This window comes from Pituophis catenifer, unplaced genomic scaffold (assembly GCF_029215685.1).
Source record: "Pituophis catenifer annectens isolate HBS135680 unplaced genomic scaffold, rPitCat1.0.hap2 SCAF_9, whole genome shotgun sequence".
Classification (NCBI taxonomy): Eukaryota; Metazoa; Chordata; class Lepidosauria; order Squamata; family Colubridae; genus Pituophis; species Pituophis catenifer.
The window spans coordinates 25,617,895-25,639,593 of record NW_027256889.1 but is presented as its reverse complement, the minus strand read 5'-3'; the positions used below and the strand labels follow the sequence as shown (position 1 = coordinate 25,639,593).

At 41.7% G+C, this 21,699-nt stretch overlaps 1 protein-coding gene across 1 annotated transcript in view; it reads left to right on the top strand.

Moving 5' to 3' along the window:
* The window catches only part of ADGRB2 (adhesion G protein-coupled receptor B2), a 329,562-nt gene that overhangs the window by 82,686 nt on the left and 225,177 nt on the right, over positions 1-21,699 (top strand). Inside the window, exon 2 of the mRNA XM_070949232.1 lies at positions 1,157-1,979. Within this exon, the coding sequence (XP_070805333.1) occupies positions 1,157-1,979 (823 nt within the window). The remainder of the gene's footprint in view (positions 1-1,156; positions 1,980-21,699) is intronic.

The window sequence follows — 21,699 nt, the reverse complement described above, 5'->3', positions numbered from 1 at the left end:
CTGGGCATAATCTCTATACAGTATCTGTATCAGTGTTTGAGGTGGGGCGGGGAAAGATGTGGGCAAATTCATTGGTCATAAATCTGAACTTCTCTGGGAGCTGAGATCTATAGAAGTCCTGGTTGGTCAGAAGGCACTTCTGCATTGCTTCCACGTTAGGGCCATCCTCAGGTTTTGATAACAAAAGTCAAGTTGTTGGCTGCAACCGGGTGATTGAAGATCTTCACTTTTTTATGTGCACAAGTGGGTTCTATTTACCTTTACTACCGGTTCGCAACGGGATCACAGAAGCTTCTGCGCATGCGCAGATTGCCGATGATGACATCCGGGGCAGTGGGCAGGGCCTCCCACTGGTATTACTACCGGTTCGAACTGGGGGCAACTGATCACTGTGCACAAGTATGATGAATGTCACACCCTCATGGCGTATTTTGTTTTGGCTTATTTTTTTACTGTCATGGAAGCCTTATGGATTGAGCACGAGATCATTGAAAGAATGAAATTGTATGTGTTATTAAGAGCTGGGTGTGGAACTGTCCTTTGGGAAAACCAAGTCAGCCTTAGCTTTCTTTATCTCTTAAAGAAAGCAAGTTGGGAGGAAGAAGGAAGAAGAGGAAAGGCATTGCTGAGTCTAATGTTCATGTCAAAAATGTCATGCTTTGCCTGTGGATCTCCAAACACCTCTAGACCTGATCTGTCTTGTTTCTGCCATGGGATCCATTGGTCTAGATTTGTAATGAAAACAGAATGTCTAAACCAAGCCAATGTCCAAGGTTCAAGAGATTCCTCCTTCTCCTCCCCCTTCCCCTCCTGCCCCTCCCCCACCTCCTCTTCCCCTCCCCTCCTCCCCTTCCCCCTCCCTTCCTCCTCCCCCTCCCTCCTCCCAGAATTAAAAATAGAGGTAACATTCTGATTTTTTAAATGCACATTTTAAAAGGCTTTGTTGACTCCATTACATAGGAGGAAGTATTAGATATGTTTGCCATCTTGAGATGCTGTATTGATAAAGTAATAAAGGCAGGATAAAAATCTAATAAGCAAAATAAATACCCAAGTCCTGCCTTTACACCTTGATTTGTACCAAGGAAACACAGATCCTGCTGCGGCTTCTCCCCATCCTCTGGCGTAACCGTTTTCTCTCTTTTCTCTCCTGAAGGGCAAATGTCATAGGATGAACCCTGCTGGACCATTCTTACTGTCTGTGATATCGTGTCTGGTGTGGCTCTCCTGGGGCTTTGATCCGGCTCCAAGTGCTTGCTCGGCCTTGGCCTCTGGGGTCCTCTACGGATCCTTTTCCTTGAAGGACCTCTTCCCCACCGTCTCCACCGGCTGCTCATGGACCCTGGAGAATCCGGATCCAACCAAATACTCTCTGTATCTCAAGTTCAACCGGGAGGAGCAAGTCTGCACCCACTACTCGCCCATGGTGCTTCCGCTGGACCATTACCTCTCCAATGATACCTGCAACCAGCCCAGAGCGACCGCCCTGCCCCAGGAGGGGAGAGAGGAAGAGGAGGCGGAGGAGGAGGAGGAAGTGGGCTTGGAGCTTTGCCAAGGCGGAGGCCCCTTTGCCTTCTTTCACTTCGACAAGAACTTTGTGCAGCTCTGCCTGGCGGAGGAGCCCGAGGCAGCCAGCCGCTTGCTGCCCCCCGAAGCCGTGGAGTTCCGCTTCGTCGAAGTTCTCTTGATCAACAACAACAATTCCAGCCAGTTCACTTGCAGCGTCCTCTGCCGGTGGTTGGAGGACTGCCTTCGATTGGGTGCCAGTCAGCCCTGCAGTCTCTCACAAACGGGCTGCACCTGCCAGACGCCGCGGACTCTGCCGGCTCCTCCCGTGGTCAACCAGACGCTTTCCAATGCCCTGACGCCCCCTGCGGCCACCACTACCACCACCAGCAGCAGCAGCAGAAACAACTGCTGCATGACCCAATTGCATTCTGGGAATGCGAATGATGTATATTCTCCGGAGATTAAGCACGGTAAGGGCAGGTGGAGATGAAGGGGTTGGTTGACTTTCTGCAATGGCCATTTGGCTGTTGTGAGGACTACAGGTAGTCCTCAGTTTACAACTGAGCCCAAAATTAATGTTGTTAAGTGAGAAATTTGTTAAGTGAGTCCCCCTCCCCCATGTTACATCTTTTCTTGCCACCTTTGTTAAGTGAATCACCGGAGTTGTTAAATTAGTCACATGGTGGTTAAGCGAATCTGGCTTCCCCGTTGACGTTGCTTGTCAGCAGGTCGCAAAGCATGACCCCCAGGCCACTGCAACTGTCATAAATGCAAACCATTTGTTGAGCATCCAAATGTAAATCATGTGACCAAAAGGAGGCTGCAATAGTCATCAGTGTGAAAATGGTTGTAAGTCACTTTTTTCAGTGCTGTTGTAACTTTGAATGGTCAGTAAACGGACTTTTGTAAGTTGAGGACTATCTGTATTCCTGGCAAACGTTGCTGGCTAAATATTTCAATGCAGAGGTTTCCAGTGGATCAATGTTTCTCAACCTTGGTAGGTTGATTCTGGGAGTTGAAGTCCACCCATCTTCAAGCTTCCACTGCTTTGGATGAAGGGCACATTTCATTAGTATTATTAATTTTTCATGGAGACCATGCGGGGTTGGTGTCACCTTTTACAAAAAGAACTTACTCTACTAGGTAGTTCTCTACTCTCTTTTTCCTTCTGGAGCTTTCTCTGCTTTCTGCTTCTCATATTGTTTGGTCTTTTTTTTTTTATTTATATTTATATTATATTTAGATTTATATATTCTCCGGAAACTCAGGGCGGCTTACAATGTGTTAAGCAATAGCCTTCATTCTTTTGTATATTTATACAAAGTCAGCTTATTGCCCCCACAAACTGGGTCCTCATTTCACCTACCTTAGAAAGGATGGAAGGCTGAGTCAACCTTGAGCCTGGCGAGATTCGAACCTGCAGTAATTGCAGGCAGCTGGTGCTACTTAACAGCACTTTAGTCTGCTGCGCTACCAAGGCTCTTTCTTCTCCCTAGACCAGATTTCACCAATTTCGCATTCTAAAAAAAACAATATGGATTGGATTCTTCTTCTTGTATCCTCTTTTCTCTCTCTTTTCCTCTCCCTTCACCCTCCCGGCACTAACATTTATTTTTCTAAAGACCTTGAACTTTATCTCGAATGCTATCAAATGCTGAAACACCAAATCTGGGGTATGAGAAGAGGGCCACATGTAGCTTTTAAACTATTTGTGCCAAAATTTGAGTGGGGAACAAGCTGATTTGTATTTTGTTGTATTCATTTTCATTTCACAAACTGTTGCGCAAATCAGGAACAGGGCTTTGCTTTGAAAAGATGTTTTGTGATCAGGAGCTCCAAAGTGAATAAAAGTGCACCTATTAGGCTAGTGTGTATCTGTGTGTATATGAAAATAACACAGAATTTCTTTGTAAAAGGCATCTGTGAGCAATGCATGCGTTTGATAGATGCATATACACATACACTTATTTAAAGTTGCCAACATCTGTGAGATCAGGGGTGGGTTTCAAAACCTGTTGCTACTGGTTTGCTTGTGGGCGTGCTCGCGCTCGAGTGTGACGCTTCAGTGCACAGAAGCTTCTCGGTGGGTGGGCAGAGCCTTCTGCCCAGGGGTGAAATATAAAATTTGTTACTACTGGTTCTGTGGGCGTGGCTTGGTGGGGGGGTAATGTGACTGGGTGGGCGTGGCCAACTTTTTTTTTTTTTAACTTTTCAAAGCATTTTTTCTAATGCTTTGAAAAGCCTCTGCCGATCAAGCAACTCAGCTGGGATCGTCAGAGAGGCTTTTTAAAAAATGCTTTGAAAAGCCTCTGATGATCCCAGCTGAGCCGCGCGATCATCAGAGGCTTTTTTTTTTTTACTTTTAAAAGCATTTTTTCGTTGGAAGAGGTTGTAAAAAAAAAAAGCTTCTGATGATCGTGCGGCTCAGCTGGGCATGGGAGGGGGGGATGCAGGGATTTTTGCTACCAGTTCTTCGAACCACCCGCCACCATCGCTCCGGATTGGGCAATCCGGTCCAAACCGGGAGCATTTCACCCCTGCTTCCGTCGCCACTGCTACCAGTTTGCCCAATCCAGGGCGAACCAGAAGCAACTCACCACTGTGTGAGATGTAGTTGGAATCAATTATAAAGAACTGAGAAACAAAGAAATAGATTGTGGTTTCAGGTTCAGGTAGTTCTCAACTTTTGACTATAACTGAGATTGCAATTACAGTCATACGTCATTGCAGTTGTTAAGCAGGTCATCATGTAATGAGACTCGACATTACAACCAGTTTTTTGCAGTACTTGTTAAGTGAACACAGTGGTCATTAAGCAAATCCATTTTACCCCATGGGCATTTTTTTTTTTTTTTTTGCTGAAAACCAGAAGTATGCACTAGAACTGACAAAGAAAAAAAAAACAAAACAGAAAATCATGGTCATGTGACTCCAAGACACTGCAAACATCTGTAAAAATAGGCCAGTTGTCAAGGGCCCAAAGTGCAATTATGCGACGTCTGTTATAACTTAAACATTGGGATCCTTTTGGAGGGTCCATCATAATTTCAAATGGTCACTAAGTGACTGGTTGTAACTTGAGGATTGTCTGTACAACTACAAAGATATCCATCCTCCCTTCACCCTAACTTGCCGTCTGGAGCTGCTTTGCTTTCTGCTTCTCTTGGTCATTGACTGATGAAGTAACAAAACTTTGGATGAGTAAAAAAACATCTCTGATTAACAAACTTTGGTTCAGTTGCCATGATTTAACCTTTTTTAGATATTTTTGGCCTGGATTATTGAGTTTTCATTGACATATTTCAATGCATTTTGGGGGAAAAACCCTGTAGTTGGTGTGGCAAGAGTTAGGATATTCCAGTGACTCTCTGACTCCCTGTCTAACTATTTTTTTAAATTTTGACTGATGAGGTTACTTGAATGAGTAATGAAATGTATCAGATTAACAAACTTTGCTTCAGTTGCCATGATTTTTAGACACTTCTTTTGCTGTTTTCCTCTCTCAAGTTTTATCAGATTGGGAATCCTAGACAATTTGGCTTGGATGCTCCATCAGCTTTTGCAACTGGAAGGAACCTTTGAAAGAAGGGTGTGTATTGTAGGAAGTTGCCATGGACATCCCCTGAGAAGGGCGGCATATAAATCAAATTTTTTAAAAAAATGTTTTAGTTTATGGTTTCTTGAGTTTCCATCTTGGTGTCTTAACCAGTACACCAAACTACCTCTCATGTGCTCTGTTAGCTTTAGTATTTGTTTTATTTTATTGTTTTACTATTTATTTGTTGTGTTTTATTATTGTAGGTTAGCCATTTTTATTTTGCTAGCTTGGCATCACCCTGGAATGGTTACATGGAACGTGATCCAGAATATATCTTACGATAATAAATAATAATAATAATAATAATAATAATAATAATAATAATAATAATAATAATGAGAAGGAGAAGGAAAAGAAGATGATATTGTGGGACTTTAGGATTCAGATTGACAGGCACTTGGTCTGCAACACACCTGACATAACAATAGTTGAAAAGAAAAAAGTATGGTTCATTGACATTGCAATACCTGGTGATGCACGGATTGAAGATAAGCAGCAAGAAAAAATCACAAAGTACCGGGACTTGCAAATTGAAGTTGAGCGACTGTGGAAAAAGAAATCGTGTGTTGTCCCAATTGTAATTGGAGCCCTTGGGGCAATACCCAAAGGGCTACCCCGCTATTTAGAAATTTTAAATTTACTGGACTTGAACATTTTGACTCTACAAAAAACCACCTTACTCGGAACAGCTTACATCCTCCGACGATACCTTAACAGTTCCTAGGTCCTTGGTTAGGACTCGAGCTGCTGAGCTATTAACCAGCCTCAAAGGCTGTGAATCTCACTAAAATATTAAATAATAATAATAATAATAATAATAATAATAATAATAATAATAATAATAATAATAATAATAATAATAATAGTACATTTAGGGATGCAAAATAATCTTGCCCCACATTTGCATGGAAACAGATTTGGAAGTGACAGCCTCCGAGGAATCTAGGATGGGACAAATGCCTGCCAAAAATCCTGATTGGTATGTTTCCTTGACCCAGTAAGAAAACAAATCTACTGAGTATTATTTTTGTTTTGTTTTGTTTTGCTTGCTTTCTTAAAAATGTACGCTGTGACCAAGGGACCTCATTTCAGTTTTGTTGAACCTTTATGAGTGTTTACAACGCCAACAGGCCAAGATTATTTTCCACAGTGCTGCCTGGAAAGACTTTATTTCAGAGGAATTCCCAGGAGCTCCAAAGACAAAGAAAATGCTAGCAGAATCTGTGATACCATTCTGATTTTTTAAAAACAAAAGGAAGAGATTCATTGTAAACAGTCAAGGAAACCTCTTCATGGAAAGAGGTGCTCTGCACCTTGAAAACTGGAGATGTTTCTTCACTTAGACATTTATTTATTTATTTATTTATTTAATTAAATTTTTATACCGCCCTTCTCCAAAATAGGACTCAGGGCGGTGCACAGCCAAGGTAAAAACAAGACATATATACAAACATGGTGAATCTAAAAAACTATTTAAAATAATTAAATGTTTTGGCCAAATTAAAACCATTTCCAATTTAAAATCAATTTAAAAATTAAAAAATTTGGTCAAGCCAGCCCAGCTTGTTGGAATAAATAGGTTTTTAGGGCCCGACGAAAAATCCGGAGGTCTGTTATTATGCGTAATTCTGGGGGGAGGGTGTTCCAGAGGGTAGGCGCCACCACAGAGAAGGCTCTCCCCCTGGGGGTCGCCAGCCGACATTGCCTGGCGGACGGCACCCTGAGGAGGCCCACTCTGTGTGAGCGTACTGGCCGGTGGGAGGCTATTGGTGGCAGAAGGCGGTCTCGTAAGTACCCCGGCCCTAAGCCATGGAGCGCTTTAAAGGTGGTCACCAACACCTTGAAGCGCACCCGGAAGACCACCGGGAGCCAGTGCAGCTCGCGCAGGAGAGGTGTCACGTGGGAGCGCCTCGTCGCCCCCATGATCCCCCGCGCGGCCGCGTTCTGGACCAGCTGGAGCCTCCGGGTGCACCCCAGGGGGAGCCCCATGTAGAGAGCGTTGCAGTAGTCCAGGCGGGAGGTGACGAGGGCCTGAGTGACTGTGCGTAGGGAGTCCCGATCTAGAAAGGGACGCAACTGGCGTATCAGGCGAACCTGATAAAAAGCCCCCCTGGCCACGGCCGTCAAATGATCTTCCAAGGACAGCCGTGCGTCCAGGAGGACGCCCAAGTTGCGAGCCCTCTCCGTGGGGGCGAGTGATTCACCCCCAATAGTCAGCGATGGCGTCAGCTGGCTATATCGGGACGCCGGAAGCCACAGCCACTCGGTCTTGGAGGGGTTGAGTTGGAGCCTGTTTCTCCCCATCCAGGCCCGCACGGCCTCCAGGCACTGGGACAACACTTCAAGGGCATCATTGGGGTGGCCTGGGGTGGAGATATACAGCTGGGTGTCATCAGCGTATTGATGGAACTCCACCCCGAAGCCACGGATGATCTCACCCAGCGGCTTTACATAAATGTTGAACAGAAGGGGCGAGAGTACCGACCCTTGTGGCACCCCACAAGCAAGGTGCCTCGGGGTCGACCGCTGCCCCCCTGTCAACACAGATTGCGACCGGTCGGAGAGGTAGGAGGAGAACCACCGCAAAACGGTGCCTCCCACCCCCAACCCCGCCAACCGGTGCAACATGATACCATGGTCGATGGTATCAAAAGCCGCTGAGAGGTCTAACAGGACCAGGATAGAGGAATGACCCCTATCCCGGGCCCTCCAGAGATCATCCACCAATGCGACCAATGCCGTTTCCGTGCTGTGCCCAGGCCGGAAGCCGGACTGGAGCGGGTCTAGATAGACAGCTTCATCCAGGTACCGGGGAAGCTGTTGCGCCACCACACTCTCAACAACCTTCGCAACGAAGCGAAGGTTGGAGACTGGACGATAGTTAGCCAAAACAGCCGGATCCAGAGAGGGCTTCTTGAGGAGGGGCCTCACCACCGCTTCTTTCAAAGCGGCCGGCAGGACCCCCTCACCCAAAGAAGCGTTAACAATCATCTGGAGCCAGCCTCGCGTCACCTCCCGGGAGGCCAGTACCAACCAGGAGGGACACGGGTCCAATAAACATGTGGTCGCGTTCAGCCGTCCCAGGATCCTGTCCATGTCCTCGGGAGTCACAGGATCGAACTCCCCCCAGATAACACTCTCAAGACCTGCCTCAGTCATCCCGTCCGGACATACCCAGTCAGAGGCCAGCCCTTCTCGAATCTGAGCGATTTTGTCATACAGATATTGCACAAAATCCTCAGCTCGACCCTGCAAGACATTGTAAGAGAATGACTATTGTAGGTATATATTAGGAAACTGATAGCACCATTTCTGGCAAACAATTTTTATTAAAAGGCATCCATTTTTTTGAGCTTCAGCTGAAGCCAAAATAGCTCATAAAAGCTTAGCATTGGAACAAAACTCGTTAATCTGAAAAAATGCTATTGGAATCCTTCTGGTTTTTCACTTACAAGTACAGAAGCCAAGAGCTGGGCTACAATCCATGAGGGAATCTTGCATTGCAGATCCTTCAATGAGCTACAGGATTGACCGGTTCCCTCATGGTCCCTTTTTACCATAAGAACCTTAAAAGGTTCTTGCCCATCTTGTGTTGCCCATCCTTGAAAATGTTCATTTTTCAAGTAAGTAGCTGGTGCTTCTTGAAGTAGTTATGGGCTGAGTCACTCCTAGATGTTCCCTGTTGATTGTCTTGCTGGTGAAGAATCAATGAGCATAAGACTTTTCCTTGCTCTGCTTTGGTGGAGAGGAAAACAATTTACAAAGAAAATAACCCCTTTTCCCGTGCAAATTATCCTGACTGTGACAGTCCAGGTGCTTGCTATTCTAAGCCAGAATATAAAGGAGCTTCAATTCAAACCTTCCAGATTATTAAACAGGTGGAATGAGGCCATTTGCTTATTTTGAAAGATGGATAGTACACACAGAATGAAGAATTTTAAAAAAATCTTCCTTTCCTGGGATGGGTGGTACTTTTTGAACTTCTGGTTGGATGCATCTTCTAGCAGGGGCAGATAATTTCTTATGGAGAGATTATCATTTTTGCTTTCCCACCACCATCTAATTTCAAAGTACCTTCTATAAATCTTTTTGGTTATGTGTACTAGACAAATCCCATTTAGGGGATTCCAATATTACCAATAGAAGAAACACTCAGGCTACTCAGCCATCAACAGGTACATAGAGGCAAGGAACATCTACATACCATCAGGGGTGAAATCCAGCAGGTTCTGACGGGTTCTGGAGAACCAGTAGCAGAAATTTTGAGCACTTCGGAGAACCGGCAGCGGAAATTTTGAGTAGTTCGGAGAACTGGCAAATACCACTTCTGGCTGGCCTCAGATTGGGGTGGGAATGGATATTTTGCAATATCCTTTCCCCAGGAGTGGGGAGGGAATGGAGATTTTGCACTATCCTTTCCCTGGAGTCTGGTGGGAATGGAGATTTTACAATATCCTTCCCCTGCCATGCCCACCAAGCCACACCCACCAAGCCACGCCCACAGAACCGGTATTAAAAAAAATTGGATTTCATCACTGCATACCATTCAAAAGAGACAATCAAAAAAGGAAAAGACCATAAATCCTCCTCACCAGCAATCAGCAGAGATTAACACCAAGATTAATACTTGACGAACAATCAATCAGTAAACAATACCCTGATCAAGCAACAACTAATTGAAACAAACAGTAAGCAGCAATCTAATTAAGGAATTACCAAGAAGAAAACAAAACTGAAACAGGATGTGTTTAAACAGGAAAAAAAACACCTATTCATTTATGCGGTAAATTTTTGTGAAGGACCTATACACCTATGTAAAAGTAGCTAGAGGAAGATTAGTTTGATGACCTTATAAACCAGTGTTTTTCAAACTTGGCAATTTTAAGATGCATTGGATTTCAATTCTCAGTATTCCCCAGCCATGATTGGAATGGAGAACTTAGTAGAATATCAATTAGTTGGAATTTGACTTCCTGGGTTCTCTTTCTTTCAGAGATTGGAAAATTGAAAGATAGCTTTTACAATGACTAACAATGGCTATGGAGAGACATTTCCATTATTATTTTTTTTAACTACAAATCTATTGCTGAGATCCATGGTGGCACTGAAGTTAGAATGCAATATTGCAGGTAATCTCTATCCACAGCCTGAAGTTTGATCCTGATGGGGTTCAAGGTTGACTCAGCCTTCCATACTTCCAAGGTTGATAAAATGAGGACCCAGATCATTGGGAACAAGAGGCTGACATTATAAACTGGTCAGAGAGTGCTGTAAAGTACTATGGGGCAGTATATCAGTGCTATTGCTTTTGAAAGTAGGGGTTGCACATCTCGAAAGAAGGGTTTGAGAGAGACAACTGGGAACCAGTTGGATGACCAACTTCCCATGTTTTTGTAACCTTCTGAAGATGCCTTTGGCTGCCTAGTTTTGTAACCATCGTTTTCCCAGGTAGAAAATCCCATCTGTGATCAGTATTCTACTGGAGTCTGTCTGAAAAGAGTGACATGAAATTAATCTTTCAGGGGAAAGACAACTCATACGAGTTGTTATCCTTGATGGACAGATGGAATGACGTTACAATTCATGCACAAAAGAAATTAAGTCTGCCCAGCTTCACTTGCCAACAACACTGTGCTCTCCCCATGTCAGAGTGTCCTGTCCTTCTGGTGAATGGCACAAGAAGGCGAGGGGTGAAATTTCTCATCCTTCTTCGCTACAGGCCTGCAAGTAATTTGCAACCACTGAATTGCTTTCTAAGGGCAGTATCTCAAGCTCTCTGTTACCTTCCTCAAATTATGTTTGACATTCAATTAAAACCCCAAGGCACCTAGACATAAAATGTTAGTGTAGCTGGGTGGTTAAGAGGGTAATGTGTTTTTTTCATTTGCAGAGTCATCACTCGCCAGGGCCCTGGGGGGTGGGGGGAATTGAACTCATCCATGAAAACTCATTGACCACAACTAAGGAAGGGCATTGGAGGGGGCAGATGGTATCTAAGCAGCATGGAAAAGTTGCCTGAGTTCTAAGGAATGTAGTGTTAGAAGAATGTTGATGGCCATATTTATTTTTTGAAGTGGTAGCCCTACTCTCTTCTGAGAGGAGGCAAGGTGGCTTAGATAATGTAGGGTGGGATAAGAGCAGGCAGAGCTGGGCACGGCATGGAGTTAAGAGCATCATCAGTTTAGAGTCCTTGCATTATCAAAGAGATTCAGGAGCCCTATCACTCCTGAATTCTGTTGACCCTTATTTGGTACCAATTTATTGTTAAATTTTAGATGACCAGAATCTTGCGTATAGGTTTGAATCATTCTTCTAGGCTGTAGCCTTATGAATGGCCCTGTTTCTTCCTGCCTGACATTAGGGGAAAGTATGGTTTCAAAATAAGTTCCTATGCCAGCTGCCACCTCACGCTTGTGCTTCACAACCATTCAGGATCAGCTGCCACGAACGCTAGGGTGGCTGGATGGAAGGGGGGCTTTGAGGGAAATGAAATTTCACTGTATCTCTCTGAGATGGGCTTCAAGGACAACTGGCTGTGATTGGAGTGCAGCTGCATACCAAACCTTTGCATGCAGTGACCCTTCTAAAAACATCTTATTTGAATTTGACTTGGAGATGGGGACCCAGTGATTGAAGGCAACTAAGGGAGAGAAAAGTTAGACTTGGCGATTGTGGTGTGTGGTTTCTCAGTTCTGCCTATGCAATATTGTAATTCACTTGAGTTCTAGTGTCCTATACTTTCTTAATAAATGGAGTTAAGGATTACTTAGGAGTTCAAGCTGAGGCAGGTCTGACATTCTAGATCCGTGATGGCGAACCTATGACACGGGTGCCACAGGTGGCATGTGGAGCCATAATAGTGGGCACGCGAGTGTTGCCCTAGCTCAGCTCCAGCACGCACTGGCCAACTGATTTTTAGGCCTTCCAGTCCCACCAGAAGTTGGGAAACTGGCTGTTTCTGGCCTCCAGAAAGCCTCCAGGGGGATGGGGAAGGCTGTTTTTGCCCTCCCCAGGCTCCTAGAAAGCCTCTGGAGCCTGGGGAGGGGGAAAAAACGGGCCTACCGGGCACACCGGGCCATCGCGTGCCAAAAGCAGGGGGAAGTGTGTGTGTGGGGGGGGGGGGGTGTCACATGCACATGCGTGGGAGGGTGGGGTGAATTGAATTATGGATGTGGGCACATGCACTCGCGACCCCCCACACTCCCTCCGCTTTTGGCACGCGACAGTAAAAAGGTTAGCCATCACTGTCCTAGTTGGTATGCACAAAGATGGAAGGACCGGATTGGAAGAGATGGTGAAATTGACTGCTTTGATTAAAGAGAAGACTTTATCTAGCTTTGTTTCTACTTGGAAACCACTTCTGGATTTTTTTCCCCCCTGGAATTGAAAGAAATGAAAATGTAACCTTAGGTTTTGATGCTTAATGATTGGCTTGTGATGATAGAAGTACTGTTTGCTATCATTTAATTTAGTTCAAAGGATCATTGCTTTTTAGGGTTTTATCTGAATTGAAGAACATCAGAAATAACTCTTTTCTATAGTTTTTTTTTCCTTTTTCTTTCGACTCCTCCTTTTGTTTCAATTTTGTTCTTTTCTCATTCCCTGCCCTTATTTTAAACTCTTTTTTCTTTGATTTTTTTGAAATTCAATAACACTTTTTAAAAGAAGTTTCTAGATGGATTCTTACAATTTTGCTTTTTTTCCCCCAGTGGCTTTTCTAACAAAATTGTTGTTGTGATGTCCTTAGTGCTCTCTGAGCTTGGAGTCTCCTGAAACTGACAGCCTAGCTCAGAGATCACTAAGGGTCCCATCGTTCAACCTTGAGCTACAAATATTCTCTATTGGTAAAATTCCTATCCTCAGAACTGGGTGTCTGTCTCCATCAAGTTTTTTCTTCCCTCTCTGCTAGTCTCTGGAATCAGCTGTTTTCCAACCTGATAAAGATGCAGGAGATTGTGTTATGCAGGCAACCAGTTTCTGAGTTCCTGTTTATCAGCAAATAAATGTGTCAGGGAATGAAGAGTTAATAGCTGTAAGCTGATGAGAAGTTGTAAGCAGAGGCAACCAGAAGCTGATGCAATGAAATAAGGCAGCAGAGTTACTGCCACTTTAAGAAGCTGGGTAAGAAGCTGCTATATAAGGGAAGCCATTAGAGGGCGTTTCCTTCTCCTCATGCATTATACTCATGTTCTCTCTCGTCATATGTCAGTAGCTGTATTTAACCACATATAAGTCTGTAAATATTTAACTAGATAAAACCACTGTTATTTATCTTAAAGGCTCTATGTGCTGTGTTTTGCTCCTGGATTTATCTCATAATATTAGTTACACTGCCTAAACTCTGACAAAATGTCTGATAGAAATTCAGTAGTCTCCATCCTAAGGTCCATAAGGATACATTCAAAATGGGAATAGTTCAGTTGCTGGAATTCTTGAAACATCTTCTCCTTCATTTCAATCCAGAGAGATTTGGGCACATGTTCAGGCACCTGATAGGACCTTCACATGGAAGGAGATGATTCTGCAAGTAAGCTGAAGGGTCTTTCTCTCCCCTTCCACTGGCCTCATATAATTCAGTTATAAAACAAGATATCACTTTCAAATTTTCTTTTAACAAAGAGAGAGAAAAAACTGGGTGACCTTCTTATGGTTACAGCATGCAGATCCTGTCCTATATTTAAAAGTTTAAAATCTTGGCATCCTGTTACTACTTACCTTCAACAAGACTTGCTCTAAAATAAATATACCTATCCTATAAGATCTGAGAGTATGGTCTTACTGAGAAGTTCCATCTGCAGAGACCCCATAGGGATCTTTCCATGTGGGCCACTCCTTTTAAGAGACCCCACATCTCCTTTTACAAGTTAAAACCTGGTTATGGAGACACATTTGCGGGATGTTAAGTATGGTATCCATTCCTTTTGGACTGTGCCTCTGTGGTTTATTTTATTTTGTTGTGTTTTTCCAATCCATATTATTGATAAACTGTACTCAAAATCATTTGAAGGGTGGAGCCATCGATGGATGGATGGATGGATGGATAGATAGATAGATGATAGATAGATAGATAGTTAGAAGAGAGAGAGAGAGAAGAGAGAGAAAGACTCTTGAGACCCTGCAGTTTAGAAACTTCTCTCAGGAGGTTGTAGAACAATAGAGAAAAAAATTAGAAAGCAGGGAGGGAACAATATCGTTCTCTATAGTGTTAGACTTGTGAGGTTGTTTAGACAAAAAGCACAACCAGGAAAATTAGCTCTATCTGTATCTGTCAGATGTAAATGCCTTATTCTCTAATGTGTAAATAATGTATATATGGAACATCAGGGGTTAACTTATTCTTTGGACTTTAATGTATTCATAATTTACCACTCCCATTCCTGGCTCCACCCCTTGTATATATAAGGAGCCATCCTCCCCATTTTCATTGCTTCTATCTTGAATATTCAGCGAATATAGAATGCCTATTATGATTAAAGAGAAATATATTTAAATCTCTAACTTCTATTATCTTTATTGAGTCTGATCCTGAAAATATTGCAACAAGCTGGTAGCAGAGGATGGTTAATTGACTCAATAAGTAATTAAAAATGTCCAAGAAAGATAGGCCCAACACCAGGGCCTACAGCAAAGAAATAGAAACTGATCAAGAGACAATCAACGAATCCACTAATGCGATTTCGAGAGAATCCGAAGAATACACCACTGAAGAAGAAGAACTGATGAGTGAAAATAACGACCAGGAAGAAATCGAGATAGAAAATAACGAACTCAGGTCAGAGATATTAAAGATACTAAAAAGCCAAAAGAATGATGAAAGCCTCATCGCGGACCTCCAGGAGATGCTGAGAAACAGCGGAGCAGCGAGAGAGAAAAACGTCATTAAAGAAAAACCCAAAGATCAAAAAACTGTGAGTGAAATGACTACTGAGAAAATAGTTGTAAAAAAGAAAAGATGTGACATCGCGCGAAATTTTGAATGGCAGCCATCTTGGTTTCAACGAACTTCAAAAGAGAGTGAAGCAGAGCCAATCAAAACGCTCAGTTCAAAATTTCTGGCGCGAAAAACGCTATCAGACGAAGAAAGTGAAAAAGAAGTCTCAAACTCTTCAGATGAACCAAAATCAGAAAGTGAAGACGATTTAACAAAGTCTCAAGTAAAGTCAGCAATGAAAACGCTTTTTGCTGCTTTTGGGCCAAGATTGAAAATTTCCAAGACATCAACAAAGAAGCAAGAAATCAAACCGACAACTCAAGACCTGCACGCTCCCATCCTGACTTCGAAAACGACGACACCCGAGCCCAGAGAGCCATGCCGATTCCGTCCTACACCGCAGACAGAATCGAGTGCCAGCGCACACAAGAGAAAGAGAAGAACCGTCGCCATCACCAAAGCCCCAAAAACCGAGCCAGAGACCGACTCATCTGAAGAGGAGCGGATCGAGAGAGCTGAAATGGAGAGAACCTTCCACAACGGCGCCAAAGAAGAAATGAGCAACGCGCATGTGCAAAACTACGTAGACGGCCCCGAAAGACTTGAACTGGCCAGAGAACCGCGCAGACTCGTTACAAGCATCCCAATGCCGTTCTGTAATTTCCTGCACTTGAGAGACCACGGACTGCCTCAGGTTGTAAGTAATGGACAGAATAATGTAGGGAATTTACCCAGTGACTTCCCAAAACTTAGAGTTGATGGCATTAATTTACAAGAGTGGTACCAACAGCTTCAGGTTATTTTTATGAAAGAAAATTTACTATTCTTTATAACTAGTCCTCCAAGAAGACCTTGGACTTTAAAAATAGATTGTTTACATCATAGAGCATTTTTCATAATAATTTCTAGCGTGTCTCCTGCAATGTATCATAGCATCAAACCAAACCTAACTGTATCAGAAATAATTCAATGCATGTTTAATCTATTTCACAGCGATAGCGTAGCCACAACCACAAGAATGTCTAAGGATTTCTTTTCTTCTAGAGTGAAACCAGGGGTTTCTATAAGTGAGCATTTGATAAATCTAAACAAAATAAGAGCTGAGCTGCAATTGAGGGGGGAAGTGATTTCAGATCAAACAATGAAAAGTGTTATTATCAATTCACTTGATCCATCATGGGATAGCTTTATGTCACACTTAGATACCATTAATTTGGGATATTTATCAATAGAAAGTCTATCTAACAAATTGATAGCAGAAGACAATTCAAGAAAAAATCGTTTCAGTAACCAAACAGAACACAAATCTTTTAGGAAAGTAGTCTTTCAAGATAAATATAATGAGGCCTTTAGATGCCACAATTGTGGATCCAGGGAACACAGTAGAAGAGATTGTCACAAAGTCCCAAGGGAGAGACATAGACCAGAATATAGGAGCAAATACAATTACAGACAATCTTCCACAGATAGACACAAATATAGAAGTCCACCAAATTACAGAGAAAGTAGAGGGGGTAGAGAAAATTCAAAAGAGAGAAAATCTGGGTCACTAAATGGGCTAAATAAACAAGACAGCACCAGAACACAACAAGATGAGAACAATAATTGGCTTATTGATTCTGGTGCAACAAATCACACCACTAACAACAAAAGTATATTATCTTCATTTACAGAAGATAAGTTTGTGATAAAGGTAGCTAATCAAGAAAAGGTTCAAGTATTAGGCAGAGGAAATGTGACCTTGCCTGGTTTAGGGAAAATAGAGGGGGTATTATTAATCCCAGAAATACCTCACAACATACTGAGTGCTATAAAACTAAGCAGAGAATCTGACATCAATATAGTTTTCTCAAAGGGGAAAGCAACTATAGAAAAGAACAAAACAAATGTAGGCACTGTGATGATAAAAGGGGGTCTACCCTATCTGATAACCAAAGAAAGATGGTTACATAACATTGATTCAAATATGGAAGATTGTATTGAAGCAGATGATGAAAATGTCAGTAACAGTGACAATGATGAATGTAAAATAACTCATGATAACAAAAATACACACAATGAGAAGAAACCAAAAATAGGTAAACCAATTCATGATGAGTGTGCTCACATCTTACATAGGAAGTTAGGACATGCAAGCTTTCCTGTAGTACAAAAAATGACTGAACACGCAGAAGGTGTCAAAATAAAAAATTGTGAAAATTATTTGGAATGCTCAGTATGTAAATCCACCAAACTAAAAACCAGTCCCAGACCAAAAAAATCTAACAGATCAACCAACAATATTTTTGATTTGGTACATATGGACTTAGTTGGTCCATTAACTCCATCAATTACCTATAGAAAACGTTACTTCCTAACAATAGTGGATGATTACAGTCGCTATGGTTTTGTTTACACATTAAAGCACAAGGATGAAACCTTTCAGAAATTTAAGGAATTCTACAAACGCATAGAAACACAACATAATATTAGAATAAAACAAATTATGACTGATAGGGGATGTGAATTCATGTCTAAAGAATTCTCCCAATGGTTAAAGGATAGAGGGATGCTACATTTCACGTCCAATCCATTTTCTGCATTTCAAAATGGGATTGCAGAGAGAAAGAATTCCACACTACAAACCATGATTAGATGCACATTAGAGGATGCTGGTTTAGGCAAACAATTTTGGTCAGAAGCCTTACATTATTCAAATTACACTCAAAATAGGACATGGTCCAGCATTGTGAATAAGACACCATATGAGGTGATGTACAATAGAAAACCCAAATTAGCACACATGCACATATTTGGAGTTACTGCAGACGTACACATACCTAAACAATTGAGGAGAAAGGGAGAAAACGTATCCAGGAGATTAAGATTCATGGGATACGAAACTGGAACCAAAGGGTACAGATTCATTGATAATAATAACAAATTTATAGTATCCAGAACAGCTGTGTTCCATGAGCAGGCCAATTGGTCTAAATTGCACCTTAATGAAATATTTCCTAATAAAAGCAAAGATAATATATCTTGCGAGGAAGGAACAACAGAAATTCAAAGTATTAACAAAAGTAAGAACAAAACCAAAACTTGGACAAATAGTCAGCATAAAATAAAGACAGACACATTAACAAAAAAGGAAGCTAGATATTTGCATGACAACCATAGCAAACCTGAAAGAAATATTAGAAACAATAGAAACCAAATACCAAATAAATACAAAGATTACATAATGCATATGGATAGAGAACAAATAACACCTAATACATATGAGGAAGTATTGAAACTTCCCCGTGAAGAAAGAGAAAAATGGGAACTAGCTATGGAAAAAGAGATGGAAAGTTTACAAGGATTAAATGTATTCACACCTGCGATCGCACCTAAGGATAAAACAATTATAGGTACCAGGTGGATTTATAAAATTAAGAATTTAGAAGGAGGTAATACCTTATACAAGGCCAGACTAGTTGCACAAGGTTATGCACAAAAATATCCAGAAGACTATACTGACACATATTCACCAACAGTGAGAACAGAGAGTGTCAAAACAGCTCTTGTAGTAGCATCTGCACTCAATCTGGACGTGTTTCAATATGACATACAGACTGCATACTTACACGCAAAATTAGATAAGGAAATATATGTAAGAGCACCACACAGTCAATACACTAATAAGAACGAAATTTGGTTATTAAATAAGAGTCTGTACGGATTGAAGCAATCTGGCAAAAGATGGTACGATTGTTTGGTAAAAGTACTTAAAACCATGGATTTCAACGCCACCACTGCTGATAACTGTTTCTTTGTAAAAAAGAGTAATGATCATATTGAATTTGTATTAATTTATGTGGATGATATTTTATATATTGGAAAGCATAAAGAGAGCAGGGAAATCTTTGTAAATAAGTTAAACGAACACTTCTCATTGAAATCACTAGGTAGAGTGAACAAATACCTTGGTGTACAAATTAACAAAACAAAAGGGGGATTCAAACTTACTCAGAAAGATAAAATCATTGAACTCCTAAACAAATGTAACTTAAATAATGCCAAAACATGTGACACACCTATGCAAACTGATTTTCTCAGAAACATTGATGAATCTTCCCCTGAGTTTAAAGACAACACATTTTACAGATCAGTTATAGGTTCACTCCTTTATATATCTAATTGGACTAGGCCAGATATTGCATTACCTCTCAATTTATTGTCAAGATATGTTAGCAGACCAACCTTGTATCATTGGGAAGCTGTCAAAAGAATTTTAAGATATCTGAAAAGTACATTAGATTTTTGTTTAATATTGGAACCCAATAATGACAAAGAACCAAAAATTACTTGTTATGCTGATGCAGATTGGGCTGGTGATACATCATGCAGAAAGAGTACCTCTGGTTATGTTTTTCTATTGAACGATTGTCCAGTTTACTGGTATACTGGTAAACAAGAACTGGTAGCCACTTCTACCACAGAAGCGGAATATGTTTGCTTGTCTAAAGCTGCAAATAACCTTGTATGGTTCAATGATTTGATCACAGATATTTGGAAGAAACCTACTTTACCATTTATTATGCATGAAGACAATAAAGCGGCCATTGAAATATCTAGATCCGATGCAATTGGACAAAGGTCCAGGCATATTGATATAAAATTTAAGCACGTGAGACAACTATCTCAAGACGGATTCATCAAAGCAATACATTGTGATACTTCTGAACAATTAGCTGACATATTAACAAAACCCTTACCTTCTAAACAACACAAATATTTAACTTCTAAATTATATGTATTATATTGTCCTGAATCTGAATGTAACTGGTGTTGTATAACGAACCGGCATTTAGAGGGGGATTTGTCAGATGTAAATGCCTTATTCTCTAATGTGTAAATAATGTATATATGGAACATCAGGGGTTAACTTATTCTTTGGACTTTAATGTATTCATAATTTACCACTCCCATTCCTGGCTCCACCCCTTGTATATATAAGGAGCCATCCTCCCCATTTTCATTGCTTCTATCTTGAATATTCAGCGAATATAGAATGCCTATTATGATTAAAGAGAAATATATTTAAATCTCTAACTTCTATTATCTTTATTGAGTCTGATCCTGAAAATATTGCAACAGTATCATAAGGTTACATTGCAATACTGACATTATTTCTCCCCCCCCTCCTTTTTTTTTTTTTTTTTACTCTCCAGAAAACTAGAAAGTGCCCCTTCTGAAGTGTTTCCCATGTCCTCTCTGTTTCTGTGGACCGAGATACTTTTTTCTCCATCTGTGGTTCTCCCTCATGTCTCCCAAGGTTTTTCCCACATACCATTATGTCAGAATATTCATGACTGGAAAGACATGGTAATAAGGTCAGCCAATTGGGAGCTGAGACAGACTGGAGCCGGGGCATGTTTTAGACGCAGCTTCTGAGTCTGTGCAGAGAAAATGAAACTAATTACTCTCTCTCTGCTGTACTCTGTGTGTATGAACATGTCAGCTGATCTGAGCTGAAGAATCAACTGTTGGTGTTGTAAATATACTTTATGTGTTAGTATGAATATAAAGAAGTTAATGATTCAGTTATCTGTGTGTGCTTCTGGATTTGATTTTTGCAAGAAACTCTGACACATTACGCATAGATATGAAAGCTACACCAAGTTTGGAGGTCTTCTGTATTTTGTTAATCTTGAACCCTCCCTCTGAGTCTTGCATTGGAACCAAATTCTCCCCTGGTTTCATCTACGAACAAAATGGCTTCCAAGATCTTGCACAGAGGTCTTTTCTGGTAACCAGAACTGCTGGAGGAGGCCTTGGAGGGACACAGTCTCGGATGAGGTGACCTGTGATAGCTCAGAGCCCCCAATTGCATTGCCCATACAATGCAGAGGGCCTCATTGAAGCTGAACAAGGCTCACCTAGTATTGGCTTATTTGTTATCTCACGTTAACGAGATAAGCTAAAGGCCTCGTTCTCAGGGGAGAGAAATTTATAGGAAACAGGAGAACTGATTACTGCATTGCCCTCCAGGACTTGCTTGTATGCTAATATCCCGTAATAGCCAAGAGCCCAAGATAGAATCTGGACTGTCACTGAGTCACATTTCCCCTTTGCAGTGAATTTATGAAGTTGACTTTGGAGATCTCCAAGTCTTTTGCTCCAGCCCTCCCCAGTGTGTAACCTGGAGACAGTCCTGCTGAATCCCCTTGCAAGGCTTTGTACAGCTTATTTAACAGCAGACGTGCCGTAGAAGTGAGAAGCATGATTGTTTTAATCAAATCAATATTTCCACTCAAAGGAAAATATAGAAAGTCTGAAGCCCAGCCAGGCCTTAAGAAAAGCTTTCTCTGTTGTTCTTTGTTGAGATAAACAGCCCTCCCCTTCAGTCTTTTTGCTCATTGTATAAGAGTCAATATAGGTAGACTTTGACATACCAACCATTCATTTGGTGCACATTCAAAGCTGCAATGGCACTGAAGAGAGTGACTTTCAGCCGGTCATTGCACTTAAGACCAGGGGTGAAATGCTCCCGGTTCGGATTGGATCGCCCGATCCGGTAGCGATGGAGGCGGGTGGTTCGGAGAACCAGTAGCAAAAATCCCTGCCCCCCCCCATGCCCAGCTGAGCTGCACAATCATCAGAGGCTTTTTTTTTACTTTTGAAAGCATTTTTTCTA